Source organism: Camelus ferus, chromosome 24 (genome assembly GCF_009834535.1).
Source record: "Camelus ferus isolate YT-003-E chromosome 24, BCGSAC_Cfer_1.0, whole genome shotgun sequence".
Lineage (NCBI taxonomy): Eukaryota > Metazoa > Chordata > Mammalia > Artiodactyla > Camelidae > Camelus > Camelus ferus.
The window spans coordinates 3,632,444-3,658,065 of record NC_045719.1 but is presented as its reverse complement, the minus strand read 5'-3'; the positions used below and the strand labels follow the sequence as shown (position 1 = coordinate 3,658,065).

The following is a 25,622-nucleotide window of genomic DNA, read 5'->3' as shown; positions in this document are numbered from 1 at the left end:
CCTATAATGCATAAAAACGGACTGATGTGTCCTCACAGTACGTTTCCCCCCATTTCAATACACACCTGTAACGGGCCATCTTTGCGGAATTGTAGTTGGCTCTGATCAAGAGATGTGTCACGTTGGCCAGGACGGTCATCAGCTGGTCGCGATCCACCTCCCTCTTGCTATTAAGATCCTGGAAGTTCTCAGGCACAAGTCTAACCACGTTGAGGTACTCTTCATACGGCTGCAGTGACAGGCCCTCAGCCTGGGTGCTTAAAGTGAGTCCATTTCCCTAACATTTAAAAACAAGACGAAATACATTTCATAATTCAATTTCGGGATCAAAAAATAAAAGCAAATTTTGTATTCAGCCATGTGGCTTTTTGCTTGTGTGCAAGCTTTTGGGCAAATGTGTAATGATGTCTGAAGCTCTTGGTCCAGGACAATCAGGGAAAAGATGTTTCACTGCATGGCTCTGTGAGGGATTAGCATAGTAAGTCTACAGACTGTGTCCTTCGCTGGGATTGCAGAAAAGACACAAAGTCACATGCTAGCCCACAGTTTACCTCAAAGCAACCAATCTGACACCCCTAATCTTTAACTGAAGGACAAAAGTGGAAAAAAAGGTATTTAAATAACCCTCTAGCTTCTCATGAAATTGTTGTGAACAAAAATGATTTCCTTCACACCACTTCCACCTGCCGCAGGTTGGAGGTGGAGGAACAGGTGAGTAAAGGTAACCGGAGGGGAGCCAGGCCCTGCGGACAAGACCTGAAGTGGCTTCTTACCACTCTGGGAGTCCTTCTGGGTCTTTCTGTGATGGAGTGAGGATACAGGGTCAGGGACAGAGGTTGGGGACAAGAATGACAAAGCAACTCCTGCCCTCACATGGTCAGGCACTGCTGCCTAATCATTCGTGTGGGGAGAATGTGGCGGGAGGGAGCGGGGACTCAAAGGGCCCAAGGGGAAGTTCCCACATGGGGGACACTCATCTCCCATTACAACGTGGAAAGACGGCTCAGATGGGGCATTGGGGAAGAACTCCCCGTGTTGCCCCGAGGCCATTCTGGAAACGCCCGGTCTCCCGGTGTCCGGAGGAGGCAGAGCTCCTGCTACGACAGCCTCACTTAGCCACCGTCAGCCCTGACACTGTCACCTCGCGCAGCCCTCTGCTCCAGCAAAGCCACGAGAGAGCAGTCACCTTGATGATGACATCAGCATGAAACATGAGGTCACCGTCCACCGTCTCCACTGGAACCTCGTAAGACACTGTGTACTTCAGGAATCCACCAAACGCCGTCAGCTGGAATGTGTAAGTGAGAGTGAACACCGAGGGGACCAGTCATAGCCCTCAGCGAGACAAGCAAGTCACTAGGCTCCACCTGGGAACCACTAGGCTGCGAGCTGTCCCGGTGGCCACTGTACAAAAGGACTTTACGTTAAAGGCAGTGGAAGGAAGCACACTGTGTGAATGGTCTGATATTACGAAATGCAGGATATTGTTGAGATGCACAGAAGAAAACGTACTCCTTCTCAGAGACCCCAGGTGAGTTACTATGAACTTCTGTTGGTCCCACAAAGGACATTTATTTCACCTAAGTACTTTAGGGGATGGTGAGTTGGATCCCACAATCTCAACATGTGGTCTCATTGCCCTGCTTGCAGGCAGGCAAAAGGGACGTGTCTGATCAGTTAAAGGAAGGTCTAAGGTCTTTCTTCCTGATCAGATAGCCTTTAACATAAAGGAGAGATTTTCTTTCTGTCAGGTATGTTACAACAAGATAATGTTCAGAAGCCAGTCTTTGCCCATAAGATTGGAGAGGTGATCTCAAGACACACACAAACAAAGCTAATGAGTCCTGGTGATAAGATCACATTCTAAACAGAAAGCATCTTCTAAGATTGTAATTTGATGAGAAAAATCATCATTTTCAAAAATAAACACTACTGAAACAAACACAAAGCTATAAAATTAACACATAATCATCAAATTAGCTAGAAATGTACCAAGGTGCAGGATCTACGCCACACATACCTTTACTTTAAAACAAACCGAACACACGGTTAAGGTGAGCAGGGAGCTATAGGTACTGAGAGAGATTCCACTGAACATGTTTTCAGATCAGTCAGAATCTGGAGAGAAGCTGCAAAATTGGTAAGGAGGGATGGGACCTTGGCACTGAAGGGAAACGTTAAATCCTATCAACCAACATTCCACTTTGCAGTATCACCGTTTAGCATTTTCTTAAATGTGAACTTCACGTGAGCAACAACCATGATGAAGAAGCTGGGGGCAGCTCAGTGGTTCCCCACACAACCTTTCCAAGTGCTCTTGGCCAGGCTAAGACAAGTGCACAGCCAACTCCACAAAGCAAGGAGGTGAGGGCCACATCACAATGGCCCAAGTGGTCCAGGAACCCAAAGCAAAGCAGAAAGAGGAGACAAGACTTCATACAGCAGACCCCCTAGGACTGGGCCAGCAAGAACAGAAGTTCATATTTTAATGATGTAATAAAATCAAACAAGGATAAAAAGACCATATGAGTCAGGCTGAGTAAAGGCTGTATAATATTCTGACCCCAAACCCGAGACCAATGAGACTACTTGGAAGGCCAAGGGAAGTTCTTCCTTGAAGCGCTCTGAAGTCTTTGCCCAAGACGCCATCACGGGAGGTAACACCTCCAGAAGTAAGGTCACCGAAGTACCTTGTTTCCGAGGTAGGCCTCCGGGGCGGACCAGTAATACTTGGACGTCAGCCTCTGCAGCGCCGCCGAGTTGTTGATGCTGATCTGGTGACGCCCGCCCAGTGCGTCCTGCTGAGACGGGATCTGCCTGGAACTGACCAAGTCGGTGACCAGCCACCCAGACATATCTTTCACCTTAACAAAAGACCCAAGAATTTCAGAACAAGAAACAGAAGCCACCTAGGTTTCACTCAGCCCAGCACTAATGTCTTCACAGTGAAGAGAGAACCAGAGAGCTTGGCCAGGGATGGAGTCAGCACCCGGTGGCCCTTCTGCTAGTCCAAGGGCGGGAGAACTGAGGATGAGTCACGTGTCCCCCAAAGCCAGGTCAATGGTAAGCAAACAGAGGGGCAGCACCGCAAGGCCACGGACACACAGCTGAGGTTAAAGAATAGCAACGAACCCAATAAATGCGTTGAGTAAAATGTCTTTTGCTAACTCTGACTTCTCAGTTGCTGCCCCCGGCTTTTTAGCCAAATGCTGGAAAGTGTATAAAATAACCTCCAGATTCTGTCCCCTCAATCTGTCGCCTGCGTAGAGATGACAGGAGAGCACCCAGAGGGACCCACCCCCATTTGCAAGTACTGATCAGAACCCTCTCTCCCCAGGTGGCCCCCACTCCTCTCCAGGGGGCGGTAAGGAGGGAGGGAAAGGAGGAGGGTTGGGAACAGGCCTACCTCCGGCCATCAGGCTGTCCTCCCCAGTCCCCAATCAGCACCCCCCCGGGCTCATTCCCCCAACACCTTCCGATCCCCAGATGGCAGGGGACCCTGCCTGCTTTCATAATCTCTGCACCACCGGCCGCTGTCTCGCCCTTGCCAGCTTCCTTGAGCTAGAACATGTCCTCACGTCCTCCTGTGCTTCCTGGCCTGAGACCGGTGGGGCTGGTGGGTGAGATCTGACCCTACAACTTGATGCACTGCTGCACAGAAGAAATTTAAACACGACGCACTCTACAACACTGTAGTATCCCACTGCTTCGATGGGAAATGTACGTGGGAACAAACTCGTGAACTAGAATGAAACTTTAGTGACAGTTTGGTAGCGGGCAGCCTTCAATCCATGCCACGTCTGTCCTAACAGTGAGATCAGTGTTACAAAAAAGACAGCTCATGGCTTCCTAACAGCACCTCGAGAGTTCATCTGAGACGGTGCACTTATCAAGTCCTGGCTCGGGGAAGGGGCCCGCACCTGACTGATGGGCCAGGAGAGGCTGCTGCAAACGTCAGAAACACCAAAGCAGAAGCACTCGGAGCAGCCCTGGGGGTTTCTTGCGTTCAAGTTATAGAACCCCGGCTTGCAGCGGTCACAGTGTCTCCCCTCCACGTTTTCCTGCAGGTCAGAGTAAAATCAACTTTGGAAGTCAACAGGTAGACAAAATAAAGTGACATGAACATGATATTAGCAGGAAAGATGTCTGCTGACCGAGAGATACCAGTAAATAAACAGATGCTCAGAGTAAATGTGAAGCCTCATGATGTCACTATTTCCAGCTATTCTGAAATACTTACCATTTGATTCTGCAGTCAAGGCTGTAGCTAGGGATCCTAGAGCTCGTTCATTATATTTAAATGGCTTTTTCATATTGTTTTGTTTTAAATCCCTGTTTGCATCCTTCAAGATCTGAAGAGGACTATGTAATTGTCTTCCCAACAGATGCTCAAGAGTATTTTCCACCATATGCAACACGTGCCCAAGACTCTGCTTACGTGGGAATAAGCAAGGAGACGCAGCTGGAAGGCTAATGATTCACGAGGGAGATAGCTATTAATCTCGAGTAACACCTTCTTGCATCAGATTAATGCTTTTCTTATCATTGTTCAGTTCCTTTTTAAGGGAAATCCAAACTAATCTATCTGCCTTTAACTAATGTTCTTAGAAATGTAGTGTTTGCCCGGTTCTCCTCTAAACATAAAGCTGGAGAGGGACATCACAGAAGAGGCAGAAGCCAAGGCCTGAGAAATACAGTATTTGGTCTCATCCAGGAAGGCACGGAAATGCCTCTGGATTATCTGGCCATTGCCCAGAAGGCACCAAAAAAGAAAATCAGGTACGTGTCTAAGTCCAAGGACATATTCTGTGGCCAGTTCACCGTGACATAAAGTCATGTTTCTCAGGAAGGTGTGGGGAGGGGGTGGTTCTGCTTAATCCTCAATGCTCTGCTCAGGAACTGACCATCTGAGTCAATGGAATGCGTTCAGTTTTCAGGAAACCTCAAAGGAAACTCGGAGATGGCTTTAACCTCCAGACGTACCTTACAGAGACAAGACTCGGAGCAGGGTTCCTCATTCAAGCTGCCAGCTGGATTGCAGTCACAGGGGACACAGGCAGGGTAACCCTTATAGCCAAACTGGCAGCGGTCACATTTTTCTCCCGCATAACCTTCCTTGCAGGGACACTGACCTGGCCACTTCCCTGGAAGACAAGAATGGCAGTGACCCAGCAGGAAGGCAGGAGAGGCTTAAAGTGGGGGTCGGCCAACTACTGCTGTAAAGGGGCAGAGAGAAGATGTTTCAGGCTTTTTGGCCAGAGTCTCTGTTGCAACAATTCAGCTCTGCCCGTATTGCTTGAGAGCAGCCATAGATAACACATAAAAAGGTGGACACAGCTCTGTTCCAATAAAACCACTTATAAAAACAAGTGGTGCCAGATATGGCCCATGGACCATAGTTTGTCAACCCCTGGTTTAAAGGAAGAAAAGGGAGATGAAGAGGCTGGTGGGAAATGGTGCAGGAGCTTTTGAAGCCATTTGGGAAAATGCTAAAGCATAGAGTTACCATAAGATCTAGAAATACGACTCCAAAGTATGTTGTCAAGAAAAATGGAAACATACTTCCCCCCTAAACAACCTGCACATGAATGTTTATAGCAGCACTATTCACAACAGCTGAAAAGTCAGAAGTTCCCCAATGTCCATCCACTGATGAAGGGAGAAATTAAATATGCACAGAACGGAGTGCTGTTCAGCAGTGAAAAGGATGTCGTTCTGACACCTGCTACAACAGGTATGGACCTTGAAAACATTATGCCAAGTGGGAGAAACCAGTCACAAGAGACCGCATAGTGTATGTTTCTATATACGGAATGTCCAGAATAAGTAGATCTATGGAGAGAAAGTAGATTAAGGGTTGCCCAGAGCTGGGGGAGGAGGGGATGGAAGGAAATAGGCAAGGACTGCCAGTGAATAAGGGGCTTTCTTTTGGGGTGATTGATGAAAATGTACTCATATTCGATTGTGGTGATGGCTGCACTCACAAATACACTGAAAAACAGTGAACTGTAAACTTTAAATGGGTGTACTGTATGGCAGTCCGTTATATCACAAAATAAAGCATATTTTATTTTAAAAGCCCAAAAGCAAATGGTAGAGGGCAAAAAGCACTATTTTAGCTTTTAATGCCAGCTTTGACAGCTTCTGGTTGTGTATGCTGGTCAAGTTTCTTAAATGTTCTGAGTTACAGTTTCCTTGCCCGTTAAATGGGCAAAATTATTTTTATCTGCTATGGTTGAAAGTTAAAATGATCTGCATTTCCAGGTGAACCCAATCAAGGGTAACTGTCATCACTATTATCACCACCACCATCACCACTATCACCAGCATCACCATTATCATCATCACCACCATTATCACCACCATCACCATTATCATCACCATTATCACCACCATCACCATTATCATCATCACCATTATCACCACCATCACCATTATCATCATCACCATTATCACCACCATCACCATTATCATCACCACCATTATCACCACCATCACCATTATCATCATCACCATTATCACCACCATCACCATTATCATCATCACCATTATCACCTCCATCACCACCATCACCATTATCATCACCACCATCACCATTATCATCACCATTATCACCACCATCACCACCATCACCATTATCATCATCACCATTATCACCACCATCACCATTATCATCATCACCATCATCACCACCATCACCACCATCATCATCATCTCGTCACAGCTCCCACGTTAACAATCATTCAGTCATGTAATTTACTGTCCATGCTGCCAGCGGGCCCCATCATCAGTGCACCCTTCCCGCCTGGTTGATACCCATTTTAACTGCTAGTGAGGGAGTATCTGAGGAGGTCGCAGAAGGCTCTGAAGAGATGCAACCTATTCAGGAGACTCTGGTCTTTGTCAGTCAATCTGCCAGTTTTTGAAACAGAAGGAACACTGACACTTACAAAGCTACCTGGAGGATTCGCTTGCTCTGTGAGATGATGTGCGCTAAGCCTTCCCCGTATCTTCTGAGCTGAATCAAGTGACTGCTATTTACTGTGTCCCGCACATGACTTTAAACCAAGCCTTATTTCTCCTTTCATCAAATGCTCGATTAACCTCTCAAATGTCATTTCGTCACCCCAACACTGCCGTCTCCACCCACTATCTCCCTCCTGTCACGACTGCTAATTCTGCCTTATGCCCGTGGCACTGACCCCCACCTAGCATTACACTACACGTGTACTTGCTCCTTCAGTGTCTGCCTATGAGCAGGGACCTTGATCTCCTATTCAAACATATGTTCCTGGTCGTAGAAAACTGCCTGTCAAATACTGATAAATATTTAGTGAACAAAAGAATAAACAGAGAATCGTATCACCAAATTGCTACAATATAGTTTCCCTAGGTACAAATCTTAAACACACACACAAATCAATTACAAGCACAAAAACGAATCAAGTACTCACCTCTGTGTATGTCAGAATGATGGTCATCCTTAATACAGACAGAACTGAGGGACCCCCGAGGGTCACAGTCACAGGGGTGACAAGGGTGGTCCTCATAAGGAGACACCTGAAAAGCAGAGGTTGTCCAGGATCACCTTACTCGAAATAACAGCAACATTAGTATTAACACGAACCATAGTATCAATGACAAGGCATTGGCTTCTTATCCCACACGTGACTGTCCCAATGATTTTGTGCACCCAGGGGGTGGAGGCCAAGCCAGAAAATCCCAAACGTCTTCCTGATGGTGGCAGCAGCTAGCACCACTGGCCAAGGGTCATCCTTTTCCGTGATCACTGCTAGCCGGCCCCCCTCACTCTGCCGTCTCTTGGAGCCACGTAAGAGCATCTCCCACGACCTGGCCACCACGGGGTTCCCGTGACAGCTGCATACGAGACAGCTGAGGACTGAGCACTTCCTCTGGGCAAGATGCAGCTGCTGCAGTTACGGGCTGACTCTGCCTGGACAGTCAGCATCACAGAAGTCTGAGATCACTCGGCCAGTGGGCCCCCACCCCCGTTCAAGTGAGGTAGCACGGAGCGAGCAAGGAAACAGGACAGGCAGGGCAGGAAATCCATATCCGAAGAACCCTACCAGCGTAACGAGAACACAAAGGGAGTGAGTCCCCAGCGCTGAGCCTGACACTCGGCAGAGTACGTCTCTTTCCCCCTGGGGGTGACGGGAAGCTGGGCCCCCACCTTGTGCGGTCTGTAGTAGCCGTCGGTGCAGGTCTCACAGTTGACCCCCATGGTGTTCTGCAGACAGTCGATGCACACCCCTCCCCCTCTGAGCTGCCCGGCAGTGTCCAAGCTTCTTTTCTGCTGTGCCACACTTTCATCATAGTAACAGTCCTTGGCTTTATTGTGGCAGTTGCATTCTAGGAGAAGAGTTTAACTTCTCAGTTACTGTATATACCACGTCCTAGGTGAAGAAAAGCCCTGTCTCCCTAAGTAAGTGTTGAGGACCACGAATTAAATTAAAATTATAGAACAAGTAATTTCAGTAGGACATGGGCAATCTCACGGAGGCACTGGGGAATCATATGCGACTTAGATGTGTGCCTGCCCACTTGACCCACCAACCTATCTTCTGGGATCGTCTCTTGCAGAAATACTTGCTCACGTGTCAGTGACAAAGGTGAATCACCGCACCATCGCTTGTGTTAACAAGAGACTGGTCACAACCAAAATATCCACGGAGAGGTATCTGTTTTGACTGTTACATCTGTATAAAGGAGTTCCGTGCAAATGTCTTTAAAGTCAGCATCCCATAGTGCTCACGGGGAAAGACCTTCCTTCAGATACATTGTTCCACATGGAAGCAGTGCACAGAATGACATGAGCGGTATGTCAGATTCCATGCAGGGGCCTTGTGAGGTGGAGGAATGTCTTAATACTCCTTTGCTTGCATAAGCATTACAGGAAGAATGTGCCAGGAAATAATAAAAGGTGGGAAGGAGGGAGATGCGGCAGAAGTAATGCTGCTCACTAGATACTTTTTCATATTTTGTAGATATTGGCACCTTGTGAATATATTGCCTATTTAAAATTTAAATTCAAATTAATAAAGAATAAGTGAACATATGGGAAGGGGAAATTCAGCCATAATAGCAAATTCATAATGATAAATTTAAATCTCAATCCTTTAAACTGTATTAAGGTAGTCTGCAGCTTTGGGAGCTTCTTGAATATCATAGAAAACCAATTATTTACTAATTACAAATGTGAAGTCACCATAAATTCTGTAATTCTCAGGGGACTCACCCTCACACGTGTTACCGGAAGACACGGTGCCGGGCCTCCAGGGCTGCTGGTGGTACCCAGGACAACACCGGCTGCAGCTGTCGCCACAGGTGTTGTGTTCACACTGACACTGAAACTTCTAGACAGTAAGGAACACAGGATTGCACCCAAAAATGTACCTGTACGTTTTACTTAATTTTACTTTAAAAAGAGCCCATCACAGTCAAACACATGGCAAGAGGTTACAATTGAGGATATATGGTGATCTACAAGCAAACTGGCATTTATTTAATCTTTAAAGGGAAAAAATACACATTATGACCTGGTTACAAACAGAAATGCAAAGGAATAAAGCAACGCTAAAATACAGACTAACAGAAGCTTTCCAGAAGAGATACGCTGACTTGAAAGGTTTAGGAGCTTCTATTAATAACTTTCTTGATATTCATCTCTATATTTTCAGCATCAATAAGAGAATAATCCTATCAAGAGTTAAACTATCACAAAGATTGGGAACAAATGAGAAGTAACTTCATGTAAGTTGTTTAAAAGAAGAAAGGAGGATGCCATCTTAATCACTCAATACTGTGCTCAAGCAGGTCAGCTTTATTTTATCCTGATGCAGCGCCACAAAAATGAGAGAGGGGGAGACTGGGGGGAGGGGAGTCCTTCTTTTAAAAAATATAAACATAATGTCTAACTGCACATGATTGTCACCTGACTGTCTACATTATAGAGATCTTCAAAATTCACTGAATTTAAAATTTAAACACTTTAAAATGATTAGAATGGTCAATGTTGTATCTATTCTAACCAAAAAAATTCATGAAAAGGATTTAATTAGAAACATCTTTTCCAACCAAAGCAAAATGAAACTGTCCTAAAAAAATGAAACCAGTTAAATTATCTGAAAATCTTTTCTGTGGCATGATTTTCTAACTTTCAGCACATGCCTGGAATAACAAGGTGAAATGTAAACATTATAGCTACAGGTTCTATTTGAAGTTTCAGTAAACTGTGAAATATTAAAACTCACCTTTGTAGTTTCATCCCATGGGCAGCTACTGGCATGGCCATAACAAATGCACATTCCTCCAACAGAAATGTCTTTTATTGAATAGTAATACTAGGGGAAAAGAGAGGCACAAACAGACATTAAAACCTCTTCTATTTCAGTGAAAAAATGTTGGCACTCCAACAAGTATCTCAGCTGTTACCGGTAACATAAAATATAGACACACATTTTAAATTATATTTCATGCACGAGTAAATATAAATAAAATATTTGTGTTCAGTTAAAATAAATAATGTTCAAATTACTTCATCAACAGAAACCAAAGGATTTTAACAAGAATTTCTCAACTTGGCAGCATCTTAAACCAAGGCAGTCATATTCAAAACCCATGCTACTGAAAACCCTAAAAAATATTCCTAAATTGAATACAGCCTTATATAAATAGGAGAATAACTCGTGGCCAAGTAGGATTGATCCCAGAAATGTACAGTTAATTTAACACACAAAAATCAATGTAAATCACATTAGCAGAAAAAAGGGGAAAATCATAGGATCATTTTGCTAGATGCACAAAAACCATTTTACAGAACGCAACAGCATCAGTAAAAACTCAGCAAGCCAGGAGCCGAAAATAGCTTCTTCAGTCTAATGAAGGCATTTCTATGGAAAGCCTGCAGCTAACAGAGATCAGATACAGAGCCAGACTGGAATGTGAAGAAATGACCACAACATCCACTGCATGCCGGCATCATGGGATGGGTGCGGTGAGGGACCTGAGGACGTCACTTCAGAACCATCACTTCAGAGCCTAGTTTAAAGGTGGCGTTTTTAGCAGAGCACGTATCATGATCTTCAATAACGTAAGAGAAAAGGCCAACCTCGGGAGAAAAGTCTTAAACAACAGAAACTTTCCACCACGGTCAGGAGCCCGGCTGGACTTACTCGTCTTGTAACAATAGGATCCAGGTCTTTAGGGTCTCGGTGGCTCAGGGTCATAAGGTCAGCATTGAGGGTTCGAATGCGCTGTAATCGCAGGCGGATGTATCGTGCGGAAGTGAATTCCAACAACTTGGGTGAAAGATCATCAGAGCTTGGTCTGCCATTGATGAGTGATGTATGAATCTAAAGATAAAGACAGATATATATATAATTTTAGGCATGCAAAAAAATAGCCTTGATGGTTTAAATTCAGGACATAATCTTTATGGATACTATCTAAAGTCAAACCAAACAACCAAGTTCTTGAAGAAATCTGCCTAATGTTCACTGACACTTGTGAACACCATGATCACAGCCCGTGTTCGGGTTATTGGAGTTATTATTCACCCCAGTGTCTCAGGGTTGGCCAGAAACCTTTCAGCAGGGCTTCTCCTCCCAGGGCGGTGAGGGCATTTTAACACGTATCAATAGGTTATGACTTCTCTGAAACAAATTCTAAGTGTGATGAATAGACTGGGGACAGTGAGAAAAAGTGCCAGGAGGCTTTGTGACTCGTGCTCTTCCAATTCTCCTCTGCTCTTGAAACAACGCAAGACTTGCGGCAGAGGACCTGCTGTGAAAAGCCCTTGAAGGGTTCCTGCAGGTTTATGTTATCAAGCCAGATGCTACCAAGGCATGGGTTGCTTTGGATTACGTGCTGACTGATGATGTGTGTGCGGCCCAGGCATGTAGAGCACTGAGCTGGAAGACCTCACAATCCATCTCCATCCCTCCACACTGCTGGAGAGAACTTCAGAGAGAAAACCAGGAGCTCTGTCTCTTAGAGGCATTTTAGCTCTCTCTTTAACATTTCAACAAATATGGCTGCCCTGGTGTCATGGAAAGACGTTTTGAGGGGGATCTGATGGAGTTATTACATCACAGCAGAGTGAAGGTTGAGGGATCTCCTTGAAGGGAAGAAACCAATAAAGTAAAATGTATCAGTGGTGACGTGAGTCATCCGCAGACACCCTCAATGCTAGCTGAACCACAGCAGGTGGAGAGTCAGAAGAGACAGCTCGGTGACCTGTGCCAGGAGTGTCCCATGCTGGCTCCCCGCCAAGTTACCACTGGAGCTGGGGGCTCTGAACAAGAAACAGACCTCCCTGTGGGGGACAGTACCTCTCCGTGCTCGAGTGGCACCAGCCTGGAGTAATACGAGGTGCAGATCACTTCGTCATCGGCCCTGTAAGTGGGCGGCCCCCGTCTTGGAGTTATATTGTAATGAGTCAAACACTCCGTGTCACTAACTGCGTAAAACTGCCAGGGGCTGAACTCCATGCCATCCAGAGATCGCTCCAAAATCCAGTTTCCGGGGCGAGGGGCATTAGCAGCTTTGATGATGACATAAGCAACTTGAAAGACCTGGAACAAAGGCACTGAAAAGTCTCAGTCGAGAATCAGTAGCAAGTGCTCAAACACCAAAGTGCCTCTTCGATGATGGCCAGTGGCTCTTAACGCTTTTGAGGATAACTGCTTGTTAGTGTTCATCAGAGATGTATCTCCTGAATGTTTTCCTGGTAGCATTTGTTTTCAAAATAAACTCAAAAAATACTCACAAATAAATGTGTATTATTATTACTGTTATTATGAACAGTCTTAATATTAACATAAGTGCTTGTCTTCCTGTTTCCAATGTCCTTCTCCATCCAGATCCTGAATGATAATAGTGGTATTACACAGACAGCAGTGTCAAATGTGTTTCTAATACAGTGATTCGGAGGTAACATATCTGAATATGAGGGAAAAAGTCAGCCCACGACACACCTCTGCAATGGTTAAAACCCAGAACACGGACACCACCAAGTGCTGGCGAGCACATGGGGCCACAGGAGCTTGCACCCGGTGCTGGTGGGAACGCAGAGTGGGCGGCCGCTTTGGAAGACAGTTTGGCAGCTTCTTACAAAACTAAATATACTCCTACCACACAGCTCAGCAGTCACACTCCTTGGTATTTCCCTAAGTGAACAGAAAACTCCCATTAATGAATGGATAACTGAAGTGCGATACAGCCATACAGTGAAATATTATTCCATGACTTAAAGAAAAAAAAGAGCTCTCACGCCACAAAAAGACATGGAGGAAACTTGAAGGCATATAGCTAAGTAAAAGATGCCAATTTGAAAAGACTACACACTGGATAATTCCAACTGTATTGCCTCTGGGCTTTTTATTATTTTTTTTTTATTTTTTGTTTCAAGTGTCTCCTCATCGTAGTCCTCACCAATTCTAGGGATACAAGAGCTCCTTAAAGTTAACCCACCATAAACCAAAATATTTTGCATTCATCTACAGTTCTTCCCCGGCAAGGACAGTTTTGTCTCATAATAAATATGTTCACCTATGAGAAATGTACCCCAGTAAAAGTTAGTCTGCAAGAGATGTGTGATGTTCTACCTGTCCACGTTCATGTGCAATTCTCCTCTAGAACACAACCACTGTTTCTAAAGCACAATAAAAGCAAAATAATGTTCTTGGATTTCAATAATGAGGAAAATCAGGAGTTGTGTATCTGTTATGAATGTTTGTATCTGGAACTAAATGTCCAATGTTTAAAAATCTAGAACCACCTTCATCCATTTAAACCACTTGTAAAAATTAAAATAATGGAAAGACTATTTTGCCCTAGCCTAACATCTCCAGAAAATTCTCCCATGAACATAATTACATGTTTTTTCTTTTTGTGAGTTTATTTTTTAAAAACCCTTTCCCTCAGTTTTATAATCCACATATTCCACAATTTATATATATGTTTGATTTACTATAGTCTAATGCTACTGAAATGCCAAACACTTCTTGCACACACCTGGCAGTCAGCCTTACTGTCTCCTCTAGAACTAGTCCTGAAGAACATCAGGGTTTTGCACAGCGTGGGGGCGGTTACTTTCACCCCCACAAAGATCTGGCACTGTGCCAGAACACCAGGACGGAATCCATCCTAAACAGCTTTCCACTGGGTTTTCATATGGATGCCCGAGCTAACTGGAGGGACCCCATCACTGTCCAACTGCTTTGCAAATAGCTTCATCACAAAAAGAGAACTCTATGAGCACATGGACCACTGCAGAAGATGTTAAAACAGACTTTACAAAGTGGAGGTGCCAAGTGACAGTGCGATCAGGCAGCCCATCTGACGGGGATGGAAGTCAAGGTCATTTACGAATGGAATTTACCTTTTGTTTTCCACTTTCACATTTGAAAATGGAAAGAACCAATAGGTCCACCTCATGCGTGTTAAGAGTTTCAAGCGTATCATCTCATTTAATCCCAAACAACCCCGTGAGTTTCAAGTTCCTGTGGTTCCCATTGTACATCTTAGGCAACTGATGTACAGAGAGGTTAAAATACAAACCACTGAGTTTCAGGTCCCCAGGAGAAACCAGGGGCCTCACTCTGGCGCATCCACTATACTCGCCCCCATGTCCACACACAGTGAGGGCGCGGTGCCAAGACGGTCACCTGCAAACCAACAGAGAGAGGCCCCAGGAGTTACCCTGCCAGCCTTGATCCTGGACTCCTAGCTTTCAGAACTGTGACAAATACATTTCTGTGTTTAAGCCACTGGTCTTTGGAATGTGCTCTGGTGGCCCCAGCAAGTTATCACGAGCAAGTCTGCTTCCCCAGTTGTGCGACGGCAAGCAGGTCTTCACGCCTAATACAGAAAATGTGAGGGGTTCTCTGCTAACGTATAGAATGTGAAACTTTTGCCCAGAGGAAATCCATGACACTTCTGTTGCCCCTTTGCCGACTAAGCTGCCTTTTCCCTTCACATAAGGTTGGCTGAACACAAACTGATGACACAGGGTTTCAGTCCATTCGGAGTCACTGAGGTCTTGCCAGACCTGCAGCTGATACAGCCACTTTCAAATCCGCTTTCATCAGGGTTTTCCACCAGGAGGCCTTTGTTAACGATCACTGGAATGCACACAGATGGGGCCACAGAAGTAAAGGACACGTCCACCAAATACCATCCAGACAGGACTTTTCACGTGGGCCTCAGTCTTGACTTAAACGTGTTAAATCCACCTCAGGCACAGAGATAAGAAAAACACACAGAGCCTGCTTATCCAATATCAGAAGTGAGTTCCACATGTGCTCAGTCAGGGAAGTGTCTCCCTCTGCATGTGACCTGCAGGGGCCCAGGTACCACGTCGGGGCTCCCCGGCTGGACTCTCTACAGAAGCACTCACCTGCCTCCCTGGCCGTAACTAAACAGCGCACAGAGGAATGTGTTCTCTTACACGGTGACTACGACCTTTTCACAGGCGAAAGTGATTGAGGTTAACAGTCAGATTATGTTAAAAAAAATAGAAAGTTATGTTGACTTAATAAATAACAGTGCTCAATTACCTCTATAAAAGTGACGAGCTAAGCTTTGTAAGCTTTATTTCTCAGGACATGATTAGGAAATAAAATTTAAAATGATCATTTGAGCTAATACTTATTATTCAAGAATAAAGAAGGAATTATTTACTAGAAGGCTAATTACTGGTGCAGGTATGACTCACTTCTGGCTTTACAGAGTGAAGGTCACTGAAGCATCTGATCAAATGATAACCACGTGAAGCAGCGACAAAAACGAGGCAGAACCAGAGACGTTTACTTGGCACACAGGACCCATGAGATACGAATTTTAGGTAAATCTCATGGGCATCTTAAAATGTCATTTCTATTCTATTTTAGTGGCTGTTTTACTGTTATCTCCTCATTTTAGGACCAGTATGCAAAAATCAACAGACAAAGGAAACAGCTTCATGACTGACAAGAGAACTGGGGATAAAAAAGGTTTGTTTCTCTTTTAATTTGGTGCTGTCATTAGAAGTGCAGGATAAACACATCAGAATCCAGTCTCCTTTTCCCCCTTTCTTTTCTTCTTGCTTTTTCTTTTTATTGAGGAAGGAGGGACTGGCCACCAGTCGTAGCACATTTAGATCGAGTAAGTTTCTTTCCTTAAAATTCTTAAGATTCATGTCTCAGAGAATCAAGGAATGCTCACTTTGGAACCAAGCTTGGAGTCTTCAAGTGGACACTGAGGAGAAGCCAAAGAGAGACAGGCGATCACCAAGGAAGAGCAGGCGGGGAGAGGAGCCCACCTGAGAGCGAAGAAGAACGGGGCCAGCTCCCTGAAGGTGGGAAAGGGGCACTTAAAACACGGGCCAAGGAGTTCCATTTTCCATCAACTAGAAATGTCATTCCAGGAAGAGCCCATAGGTAAGCTGTCCCTGGGCCACTGTTTCCAACTCAGGGTGTCTAGGAGCGTTATTCCAACAAGCACAGGCTGAGCTGCTTAAGACTCAGAACCGGGAAGTTAAGAGGCGGGTCTGTGTGTAAGGGCTCCACGGATCTCCCCCAGAATTGCGCCCCATGTTCAATTTCCCTAAGGGATGACTTCACTAAGTTTTGTGAAGATTAGCTGGAACGACCTCAAACGCACAGCCAGGCATGTCACCAGATGCCCTTTGTGGGGGTCTTCAGTGTTCCCCCTCCCATAGGTGCCCTGTGACAGCCGAGCCCCCAGAAGAGATCACCCTGCCTGCACAGCGCAGTTACCAGCCATCCCAGGACCTGAGAAATGCACCTCTCCTGTCCCCCGACTCCTAACCACCACGTGGCCAGAGCCATCCGGTCTTCACCCATGAACATCTTGGCCTTCGAGATAATGCTGGGCTTGTCCCCAAAATCCTGTGCCTGTTTGTCCACACTGAAGCACAGGTGGCAGTAAATACCACTCCTTTCCTCTCCCCGTGACCGTGGAAGGAGGCTCAGAAATTTGTCCTGGAGAGTGAAGGGTCAGCAATATTCCAGTAAAAGCGACATTGGACAGGGTGGTCTAGACGGTGGCTGCAGAGATCAGTCACCTCTGCCTCTGGTGTCACAGGCTGAGTGGGCAAGTGCACACCTGCTCAGCGGCCTTGCCCTGTGGGTCCAGATCCTGAGAACAGTCTGCTTAAGAGAAAAGCAGAGACGTGGCCCCAGAGGAACAGGGGCAGCTCGTCTCCCAGGTAGGAAAACGGCTGCTGCTCTCCTGGACAGGCGGAGGGACAGCAGAGATGTTACTCTCAGAGAAGCGGCCCCCGGGGACACAGGGGGCTGAGAGCACAGGACTCCTCCTAACACTTTATCACTTGAGGGTCATCCAATAAACACTGCTTGAGCATCTTTGTAACAGGACCCTGGCAGGTGCCACAGATACAGGTGGAGGACATGGTGGGTGTGGCTTGGATGCTCTAATGGGAAGACTGAGGTGGCCAAGTCCCCTGGGAGAAGGACAGAAGGCTTTCAAGGTGTCTGGGGGAGGCCAGTCTGGTCTGGAGAAGGGTTGGGGGTCACGGAAGACTTCCCTGAAGGGTCTCTGAAAAGAGGGGGAGACTGAGCAGGAGACTTCCAGGTAAGGAGAGGAAAGATGCAGAGAGACAGAGGCAGGACCCTGTGGGGCCAGAGCACGGAGCGTGTAGACGCGGCAGGAGGCCTGGCTGGTTGGCTTGAGTGTAGAGATGGGAAGGGACTGGACAGGCATGGGTATTTGCAGCATGCGGAAACTTTCAGACCATCAGAGGACCCTACACCAGGGAGTTGCCAGGTCACCAGGGATGAAAAGATCATGGAATTGGATGCTGGTGTCGGGAAATTGTGAGAGAGGGTAGTGCTGAGATAGTTAAGATCAAGACTGAATAGGGAAAAACCCAATAGGTCTTAAAGAGTTTTCCAAAAGATCCAATGTGAGTGAGAAAGAAACACAGGCCAGACCTCCTCTCCACCTCAGGAAGATGGGACAAGCCTCTCCCACATGGCCCCGAAACCCACACTACCCTCTTCTCTCCTCAGTCGCAGAGAATTTCTCGCTGGAACATTTGGAAGCTCAGCTTCCTCTCACTCCCTCTCCCAGTCCTCGCGGTGCCCTCTTGTGCCCCAGCCGAGCCAGCAACAGATAGGGGTTTACATCTCCCATCCCTCTGCTTATCCCTCATCGTGAGAAAACAGTGCCCTCGCACCCCAGGAAAGTACAAGGGGCCCCTAATCATTAAGCCTCGCAAACCCAACTGGCGGCAGCATCTAGAAAAGCCGTGCAAATCTGCACTTGACTGACTCCCTTAAACGTTAACTTGTGAGTTACCCATTTACAGCACCTGGATGCAATAATAACGTGTTTCTTTGGTCACTAAATCTAGCCGAATCATTTATAGTTTCAGCACCAGAGAGATTAGAAAGCATTGTTTTGCTTTTGCAAGATTTCATTCTGAACGTGGGACCGTGACCTACAGCCTATGTGAAGATTCTCATCTTTCTTTCGGTACTGCTACCTTCACTGAATCTGTCATTTGTCAGGCATCGAACTGACAAATCATTCCATTTAAAGCTTTTTAAAGAAAAGAATATCTAAATAAGGGTCTTACGCAGGAAGGCTTTTGTTTATTTAAAAAGATGTGGTGGGCATGAAAATTGGCGCCACCACTATGGAAAACAATATGGCGGTTCCTCTAAACAAAATGAGACATAGAATTACCATAGAATCCAGCAATTCTACTTCGGGGTGGATACCCACAAGAATTGAAAGCAGGGACTCCAACAGATATTTGTACTCCAATGTCTACTGCAGCACTATTTACAATAGCCAAAAGATGGAAACAAACTGAATACCTATCTATCATAGATAAATGGCTAAACAGACTCTGAGTTGCAATGGAATATTATTCATCTTCAAAAGGGAATGAAATTCCCACACATCCTACGACACGGATAAAACTGGAGGACAGGGGTGAGGGTATAGCTCAGGGATAGAGTGCGTGCTTAGCGTGCATGAGGTCCTGGTTTCAATCCCCAGTCCTCCATTAAAAAATAATAAAATAAATAAAGAAAATATTTTTTAAAAACTGGAGGACATTATGTTAAAGGAAATAAGCCAGATACAAAAGGGCAAATACTATACGATTGCGCTTGTACAAGTTACCTAGAATACACAAATTCACAGAGACCAAAATGAGAACTGTGGTTACTGGGGCTGGGGAGGGAGGGAGAATGGGAGTTATGTTTAATGGGCACAGGGTTTCAGTCTGGGAGGATAAGAAAGTTCTAGAGATGAATGCACAACAATGAGAATGTAAGTAATGCCACTGACCTGTACACCTAAAAGTGGTTAAAATGGTCAAGTTTTTGTTATATGTATTTTACCACAAGGGGAAAAAACGATGTGAAAATAGTGGGAGAGAAGTGAGTGGTACAGAGAGTCAACATTCTGTGGACGACAGAGACTTTGAAATTGAACGTGGGCAGAGACCAACTCTGCAAAAGCCAGCTCAGCCATCTGGAGGGCAAGCCAGTGGCTCAGAGGGGACGTGTGGAATCCTGTCTTCCCCATGACCCTATTTCCATCACATTCTTAGCTCTGGTGAGGCGTGATGGTACTTCACAAAACACAAAGTTGGAGCCCCAAACTGTTAGGGTTTGGAGATGAAAGGAGGCCCCTGCGTCATGTGACCAAAGACCCACAGGTCAGAGGGCGGGCTCCCCTGCTTGGGGAGGTTTCCTGCATCCCGGCTGACCTCGGGGCAGCCCCACTGCTCGCCTGGAGCCTGGTACGAGGCTGTAGGTGATCCTACAGGTGGCCATCCCCGTGGACAGCTAAGAAATGGTTATTTTGTGGGCTTTCTTGTGTTTCTCACACATGGAGAATAAAGGTACGTATCCTCTGATGATAGACATAAAATAGTAGAAAAGACATAAAATGTTTAATTATAAGACTGACAGTTCTCACAGTTCCCTCTTAAGGGGGAGAAGAGGTCTTGGAAACTATTAAAACTACATTATATCAGTCATTTTATGACTTTACGTTTAAAAAGATTATTAGGAATAACCCAAATTTGATTTATAAACTCTTATAGAGGGCGGATATGGGAACTTAATTTTTCTGTAAATCTAAAACTTCACTATGAAATAAACTATTTAAAAAAGCATACACACACACTAAGACACAAATCAACTTATTTACAAAACAGAACCAGACTCACAGACATAGAAAACAAACATGGTTACCACGGGGGAAAGGGGTGGGAAGGGATAAATTGGGAGTTTGAGATTTTCAGATACTAACTACTATATGTAAAATAGATAAACAATAATTTTCTACTGTGTAGCACAGGGAACTCTATTCAATATCTTGTAGTAACCTAAAATGAAAGGAATATGAAAGGAATGTGTGTATGTATATGGGTGGCTGAATCACTATGCTATACATCAGAAACTGACACATTGTAAACTGACTATATTTCAATAAGGAAAAATAAATTTAAAAAAAAGCACACACACAAGAAAAGAACTCTTCATACACATTATTGTAGTTATCAGTTACTCTAAGAAAGCTGAAAATTTAAGAAAAGAGTGCTTAAACCACTCCAGCTGGCCGCAGAGAAGGCTTCACCAAACGCCCAGGTACGCTGGCTTGGAGAGCAGTGGCCCCCGCTCATTACCCACAGGTTTTAATTTGTAGTGATCACAATCAACAATACTGGGTTATGAACTTCAGCGTTGCTAAGAGACTAGGTTGTTACTTGTTTCCAGTGCGGAAGAAGGAACGACAATTACGTGATGTGACAGAAGTGCGCTAAGTAATGCCACTGCAGTAACCATCCTGCAACATGCAAATGGACCAAACCAGTGCTTTGCACACCTCAGACCCACACAACGCTATTTCCAATTATATCTCAATAAATTAAATTAAATTAAATAGGTACCGAAAAAAGAAACTAGAATAACCCAAACAAACTAACGAGGATGGACACACAAAGTTTTGTATATTCACCAAGTGAAATATTGCTCAGAAACAAAAGGAACAAACCACAACAAACCGGAAATAAAAGGCACAAAATGGACACGAAAAGAACAAGCTGTGTGATCACATCTGTACGACATGCTATAGCAGGCAAAGCTAATCCAAGTGAAAAACTTCAGGATTGTGGCTCCTCTGGCCAGTGGGAGCGGCGGAGGGGAGCCTGTGGAGAACTGACCGGGACAGGCGCGGGGGAACATCCCAGGTGATGGACATGTCCCTCCCCACCTTGATAAGGATGCGGCTTACACACGTGTCTGTATTTATCAAAGCTCATCCGACTCTACCCGTAAAGTGTGCGCACTTCGCTGTGTGTAAGTCGCATCTCAATAAAAAGGAAAGTGAAAGAAGCTTTCATGATCTGACTGGATGTGCTATTTTAGCTCCACCAACAGGCCTTCCCTGTGCCACTCTCCCCCGGGCATCCTTCCTCACCCCCAGCTCCTTTCCTCCAGCTGGTCCTGCATCTGGGTTGTTTCTCTGGCGCCCTAAGCTGTCCTTCTTCTGTGTGCTTCCTGCTTGCTCAACCTCCACCCCCCGACGCTGCCCAGCAGAAGCCATCTACTTTACTCACCTGTTTCCCCCACTGGGCCAGAAGCCGCTGAAGCCGGACGCAGCCTTACCTAACAATTAAAGGTACAGTGAAAATGCCGATATATATACATCCATCCATCTGTTGTATCGCTTCCCTGGATGGAGCCACTGTCCTGTTCTTTGAGGAATCCTGAGATCCCAGCCCTCCATAACAGTAGACGTCATGAATTATTAAATATACACAGTGTTCTAAGATACGATGGAATGGATCAAAAGAGAATTCCTGGCTCTTAGGATCAAAGGGATTAAAAAACTTTTTTTCTTATGTTAAAAACTTTCTGCTTCTATAGCAGAATAAAGGAAGTTCTGTATAGAGAAAAAGTCAGTTGAAGACATTAAAACCACAGGAGATATTTGGAGGTACAGCAGAGAGTTTCATGAGTTACTCTGTATTTTTATTAGTTACAGATTTCTTTTTAAAGATTAATATATTAGATGTTACAATTTGAATATACTGCTAAGTAAAAAGAAAAAAAACCTAACATTAGCATGGATTCCAAAACGTATTTTTCAAAGAAATATTTCTTCAGAAATATTAAAACTTAGCTTTTTTTAGCTTTACTATAACAGGAAGAAATAATAATTCCAGAACAGACCTCCCTTTCTTTCCATAAATATACAAAAAGCTTTCTTTTCAAGCCAAAACAGTTGGAGAGATGAGAAGTATATTTTGACAGAGTCCTGCCAAACTCCCCTCACTCATTTCCCATAATCGTCCCAAGGCCAGTCTAAGACGCCTGCAGAGCAGGAGACACCGAAACTGCGCGGCCGACACTCCGCCGTCCAAAACAGAAAAAGGAAAATGGGGGAAGGTTTGGTAAACTAAGTTGCACTAACTGGAAAAATGGTTATGCTTGACTGTTTGGCAAACCACCACAGATGATCCACAAAGGGTAAAGCTTAAAAATAAATCCTGTCGGGAAACGCAGCTCCACAGACGGCCTCAATTATTTCCATTTTCTTCAGCTCCCTGGCCTTTAACGTTGAACAAGTAAGGTGCACTACTGTTTCCCCTCTTGGGCCCATAGCTCTTTGTGTCACCTAAAGACAAAGGTATAGCCCCGAAAAGATAAGCTATCTATGGGCGGGGGGTGCAGAGAGACAGCTCTTTTCAGAATTGTGAGGCAGTGGGAGCTCAGAACAGGTCTCCAAGTCTTCACCCCTCTCCCCCCAGACAGGCTGGGGTTGCCTCATGTTTCCTTCACCTGAGTCTCTGCCAACTTCAGAGACTGGGAGGTGCACGGAGCACAGAGGAAGATGCTGTGTGACACTGGGGGCCAGAACACTGGGATGCAACTTCTGCCTTTTTCTGGAACACTTGTGCTGGTGCCCTGAACTGCCCTATAGGCCGTCTGCCTTAAGGCTGCTGTGTGAGGAAGCCACGAGCCCACATGCAGAGTCCACACAGAGAAGTCCCAAGACCACACGAAGAGAGAGCCTTGGCCAGCCCCCAGTTGCCCAGCACCCACTTCCCAGGTGTCCAGACCTCCTCCTCCAGATACCCTAACCCCCTCCCCCAGATGCCCAGACCCCCCTCCCCCAGATGCCCAGACCCCCCCTCCCCTGCTGCTCCACTGCATGGAATGATTGAATAAACAGAATGTTATTTTGTTTTTAAAAAACACGAATTCTGGGAATAGAAGCTACCACCAGAATATCCAGAAAGATGCAGCCTGAGACACACCCACTCACACTCAAGTCCCCTTCCTGAAATCTTGCCCCACAGAAACAAACCCAGAGGGATGTATGAAATGAATGCTGTCTTCAGCCCTAAAGTTTTGCAGTGATTTCTTACACAGCAACAGATAACTGGGAGAGAAGCTGTGTAGGAGAAAACCAGATGAGATAATAAAAATGTGAAAACAAGAGACAGATCTCTGAGAATAGCAGCTTCCTGGAGAACAGGACAAAAAAGATAAAAACGTCTGGAGGACAAGGATTTCCTCGTGTGGCTTACTTCCAAATCATAATGAAGAGCTTAAGATTTCTTCCAATCCGTTTGCCTTACCAAAGAAGTTCAAGAAAACTTACTATCTGAAGTTGGTTGAGGCCAGTGTGAAGTAAAAGAAAATCGAAATAAAATCACTTTGAATAAACACAAGTACACAGTAATGGTAATTTCTACCAGGGTTTCCAGGAAGAATTTCTGCTGGACCTCTTTTAACAAACAGCCAAGTCTCACTTGTAATGAGATGCTCCAATTTACATGCAACTCTTGTTCTCAAACTCTTCCAAGATTTTCTGCCTTCAGCATGCAAAATTTGTCTGTTCTTTTCTTGTTTACCCTGTCAAGGTGCTTAGCAAACACTTTACATTTGGATGATACAACAATAATCCTCAATCCAGCTCAGGCCAATTTTTCAGAAATTTTTTTGGGGAAAAAAATAACAGCAAATTAATGTCCAAATTAACGAGGTTTTATAAAGCCCAGCAAACAAGCAGCTCTTGTCTAAAAGTTTGCATAAAACAAAGGCCCTTCTGTGATTCTGTTCCCACAACAAAGTGCTACTTCCTAATTAAACCTACACAGAGTATAGAAAGCAGACGGCTTCAAAAAGCAGCCTTTACTGTCAGCGCCATAGGAAACGTTGCCCTTTTTATGAAACATGTTTTGTCTTCTAAAGGAGCATCATACATTTTCACCCACAAATCTAACCCCTCCCAGTGAAAATTTTGCCCAGGTTTAAACATTTTTTAAAGGAGACTACAAAGCACTGATTCATTTTCCTGCTTCTTGGCCAAAAAACACACGTCAGGGAGCCCCCCAATCTACCTGGAAAGCAGCATTGCTACTCCGCCCCGTCCCCAGGGGAGAGGCCCCCTTGAGAGGCAAAGAGAACAGGGATTTGGGAAGAACCCAAACATTCCCAGGTCAGGAGGAAATTGTAAGAGCTCCTACCAGTCTCCCTGCAGAGTCGGAACAGAAAGGGAGGCAGTGATGGGAGACCAGGGACAAATGGGGTGAGACAGTGTGGACAGCATGGAAGGGACCAGAAGCCCTGCATCCAGCCCCAGAGGCAGCACGTACAGCCGCGTGGCTCTGGACGAGCCTTTGAACTGCTCTGGGCTGCAACTTCCTCTCCTCCAAAGGAGGCCGTCTCTGCTCCAGAACTGCTGTGGATGAGGCCATATGGATGAGGAAGAAATGCTGTTGAAGCTACAGCCTACACCTGCTAGGTGCCTACACACCTACACAGGCACAGTGTGTGCACGTACAGTATCTGGGCTGTGTGTTCACGTATGTGCCACAGAGGTTACATGCTGCGTATATTATACACACTGAACTACTAAATTCGGTGTAATTCTAAACTCTATAATGCTCAGTTCTATGCAGTATATACATAGCAACGTAGTATATAATCTACATAACCTATACATCACACATAGATCCCTATACATACACACTGTTTCTATGAACATATGTGCAGATTCCTATATGCAACAGGCAGTCAACATTTCTCTTTAAAGAGAGACTCAACACTAACCAGAAACTTGCAATATGAACCTGCAAAATGATGTGTGCACCCTGCACTCCTTCAGTGGCACACAGTCCTTTTTCATTGAAAGCACCAGTTACCACCCATAACAGAGAAACCACCACAATGTTGGGCACGGGGACCGCTATGCACATGATGGGTAAGCCGTGTAGCAGGATATTAATGCAACTGTAAAAATTATGAATGACGATTTTAGTTCTATTGGGAGATGCTCATGCTAAGAGTTCAGTAAAGTGCTGGGACACAAACACACTTGTTACAAACCTCAGCTGGAAGGGTGCTGCCGTGCGCGGAGGCAGACAGAGCCCAGGCTCCGGAAGCTCGGTGAGTCCTACCCTGGAAGTACTTCAACTAGGGCTCAGCTGTGTCATTTGTCAAAAAGAGACGATACAGAACCAAACGCACAGTGTGATTCTGCGGGTTCCCCGAGCTAGTCTAGAGCAAGAGCTTCATACGACGCCTCACCCACGGGAAGCGTGC

The 25,622-nt window shown here is 45.3% G+C and overlaps 1 protein-coding gene across 5 annotated transcripts in view; it reads right to left on the bottom strand.

Moving 5' to 3' along the window:
• LAMA1 (laminin subunit alpha 1) overlaps window positions 1-25,622 on the bottom strand; it is a 125,546-nt gene that overhangs the window by 75,354 nt on the left and 24,570 nt on the right. For 4 of the 5 annotated variants that reach the window (XM_032467505.1, XM_032467504.1, XM_032467501.1 and 1 more), the window contains exons 4-14: window positions 12,351-12,593; window positions 11,193-11,372; window positions 10,272-10,361; window positions 9,257-9,374; window positions 8,192-8,370; window positions 7,455-7,560; window positions 4,984-5,144; window positions 3,921-4,061; window positions 2,691-2,864; window positions 1,187-1,288; window positions 66-277 (exon numbers count right to left, since the gene is read on the bottom strand). In XM_032467505.1, coding sequence (XP_032323396.1) covers window positions 66-277; window positions 1,187-1,288; window positions 2,691-2,864; window positions 3,921-4,061; window positions 4,984-5,144; window positions 7,455-7,560; window positions 8,192-8,370; window positions 9,257-9,374; window positions 10,272-10,361; window positions 11,193-11,372; window positions 12,351-12,593 — 1,706 coding nt within the window. The remainder of the gene's footprint in view (window positions 1-65; window positions 278-1,186; window positions 1,289-2,690; window positions 2,865-3,920; window positions 4,062-4,983; window positions 5,145-7,454; window positions 7,561-8,191; window positions 8,371-9,256; window positions 9,375-10,271; window positions 10,362-11,192; window positions 11,373-12,350; window positions 12,594-25,622) is intronic. The other variant, XM_032467503.1, reaches the window with a different exon arrangement.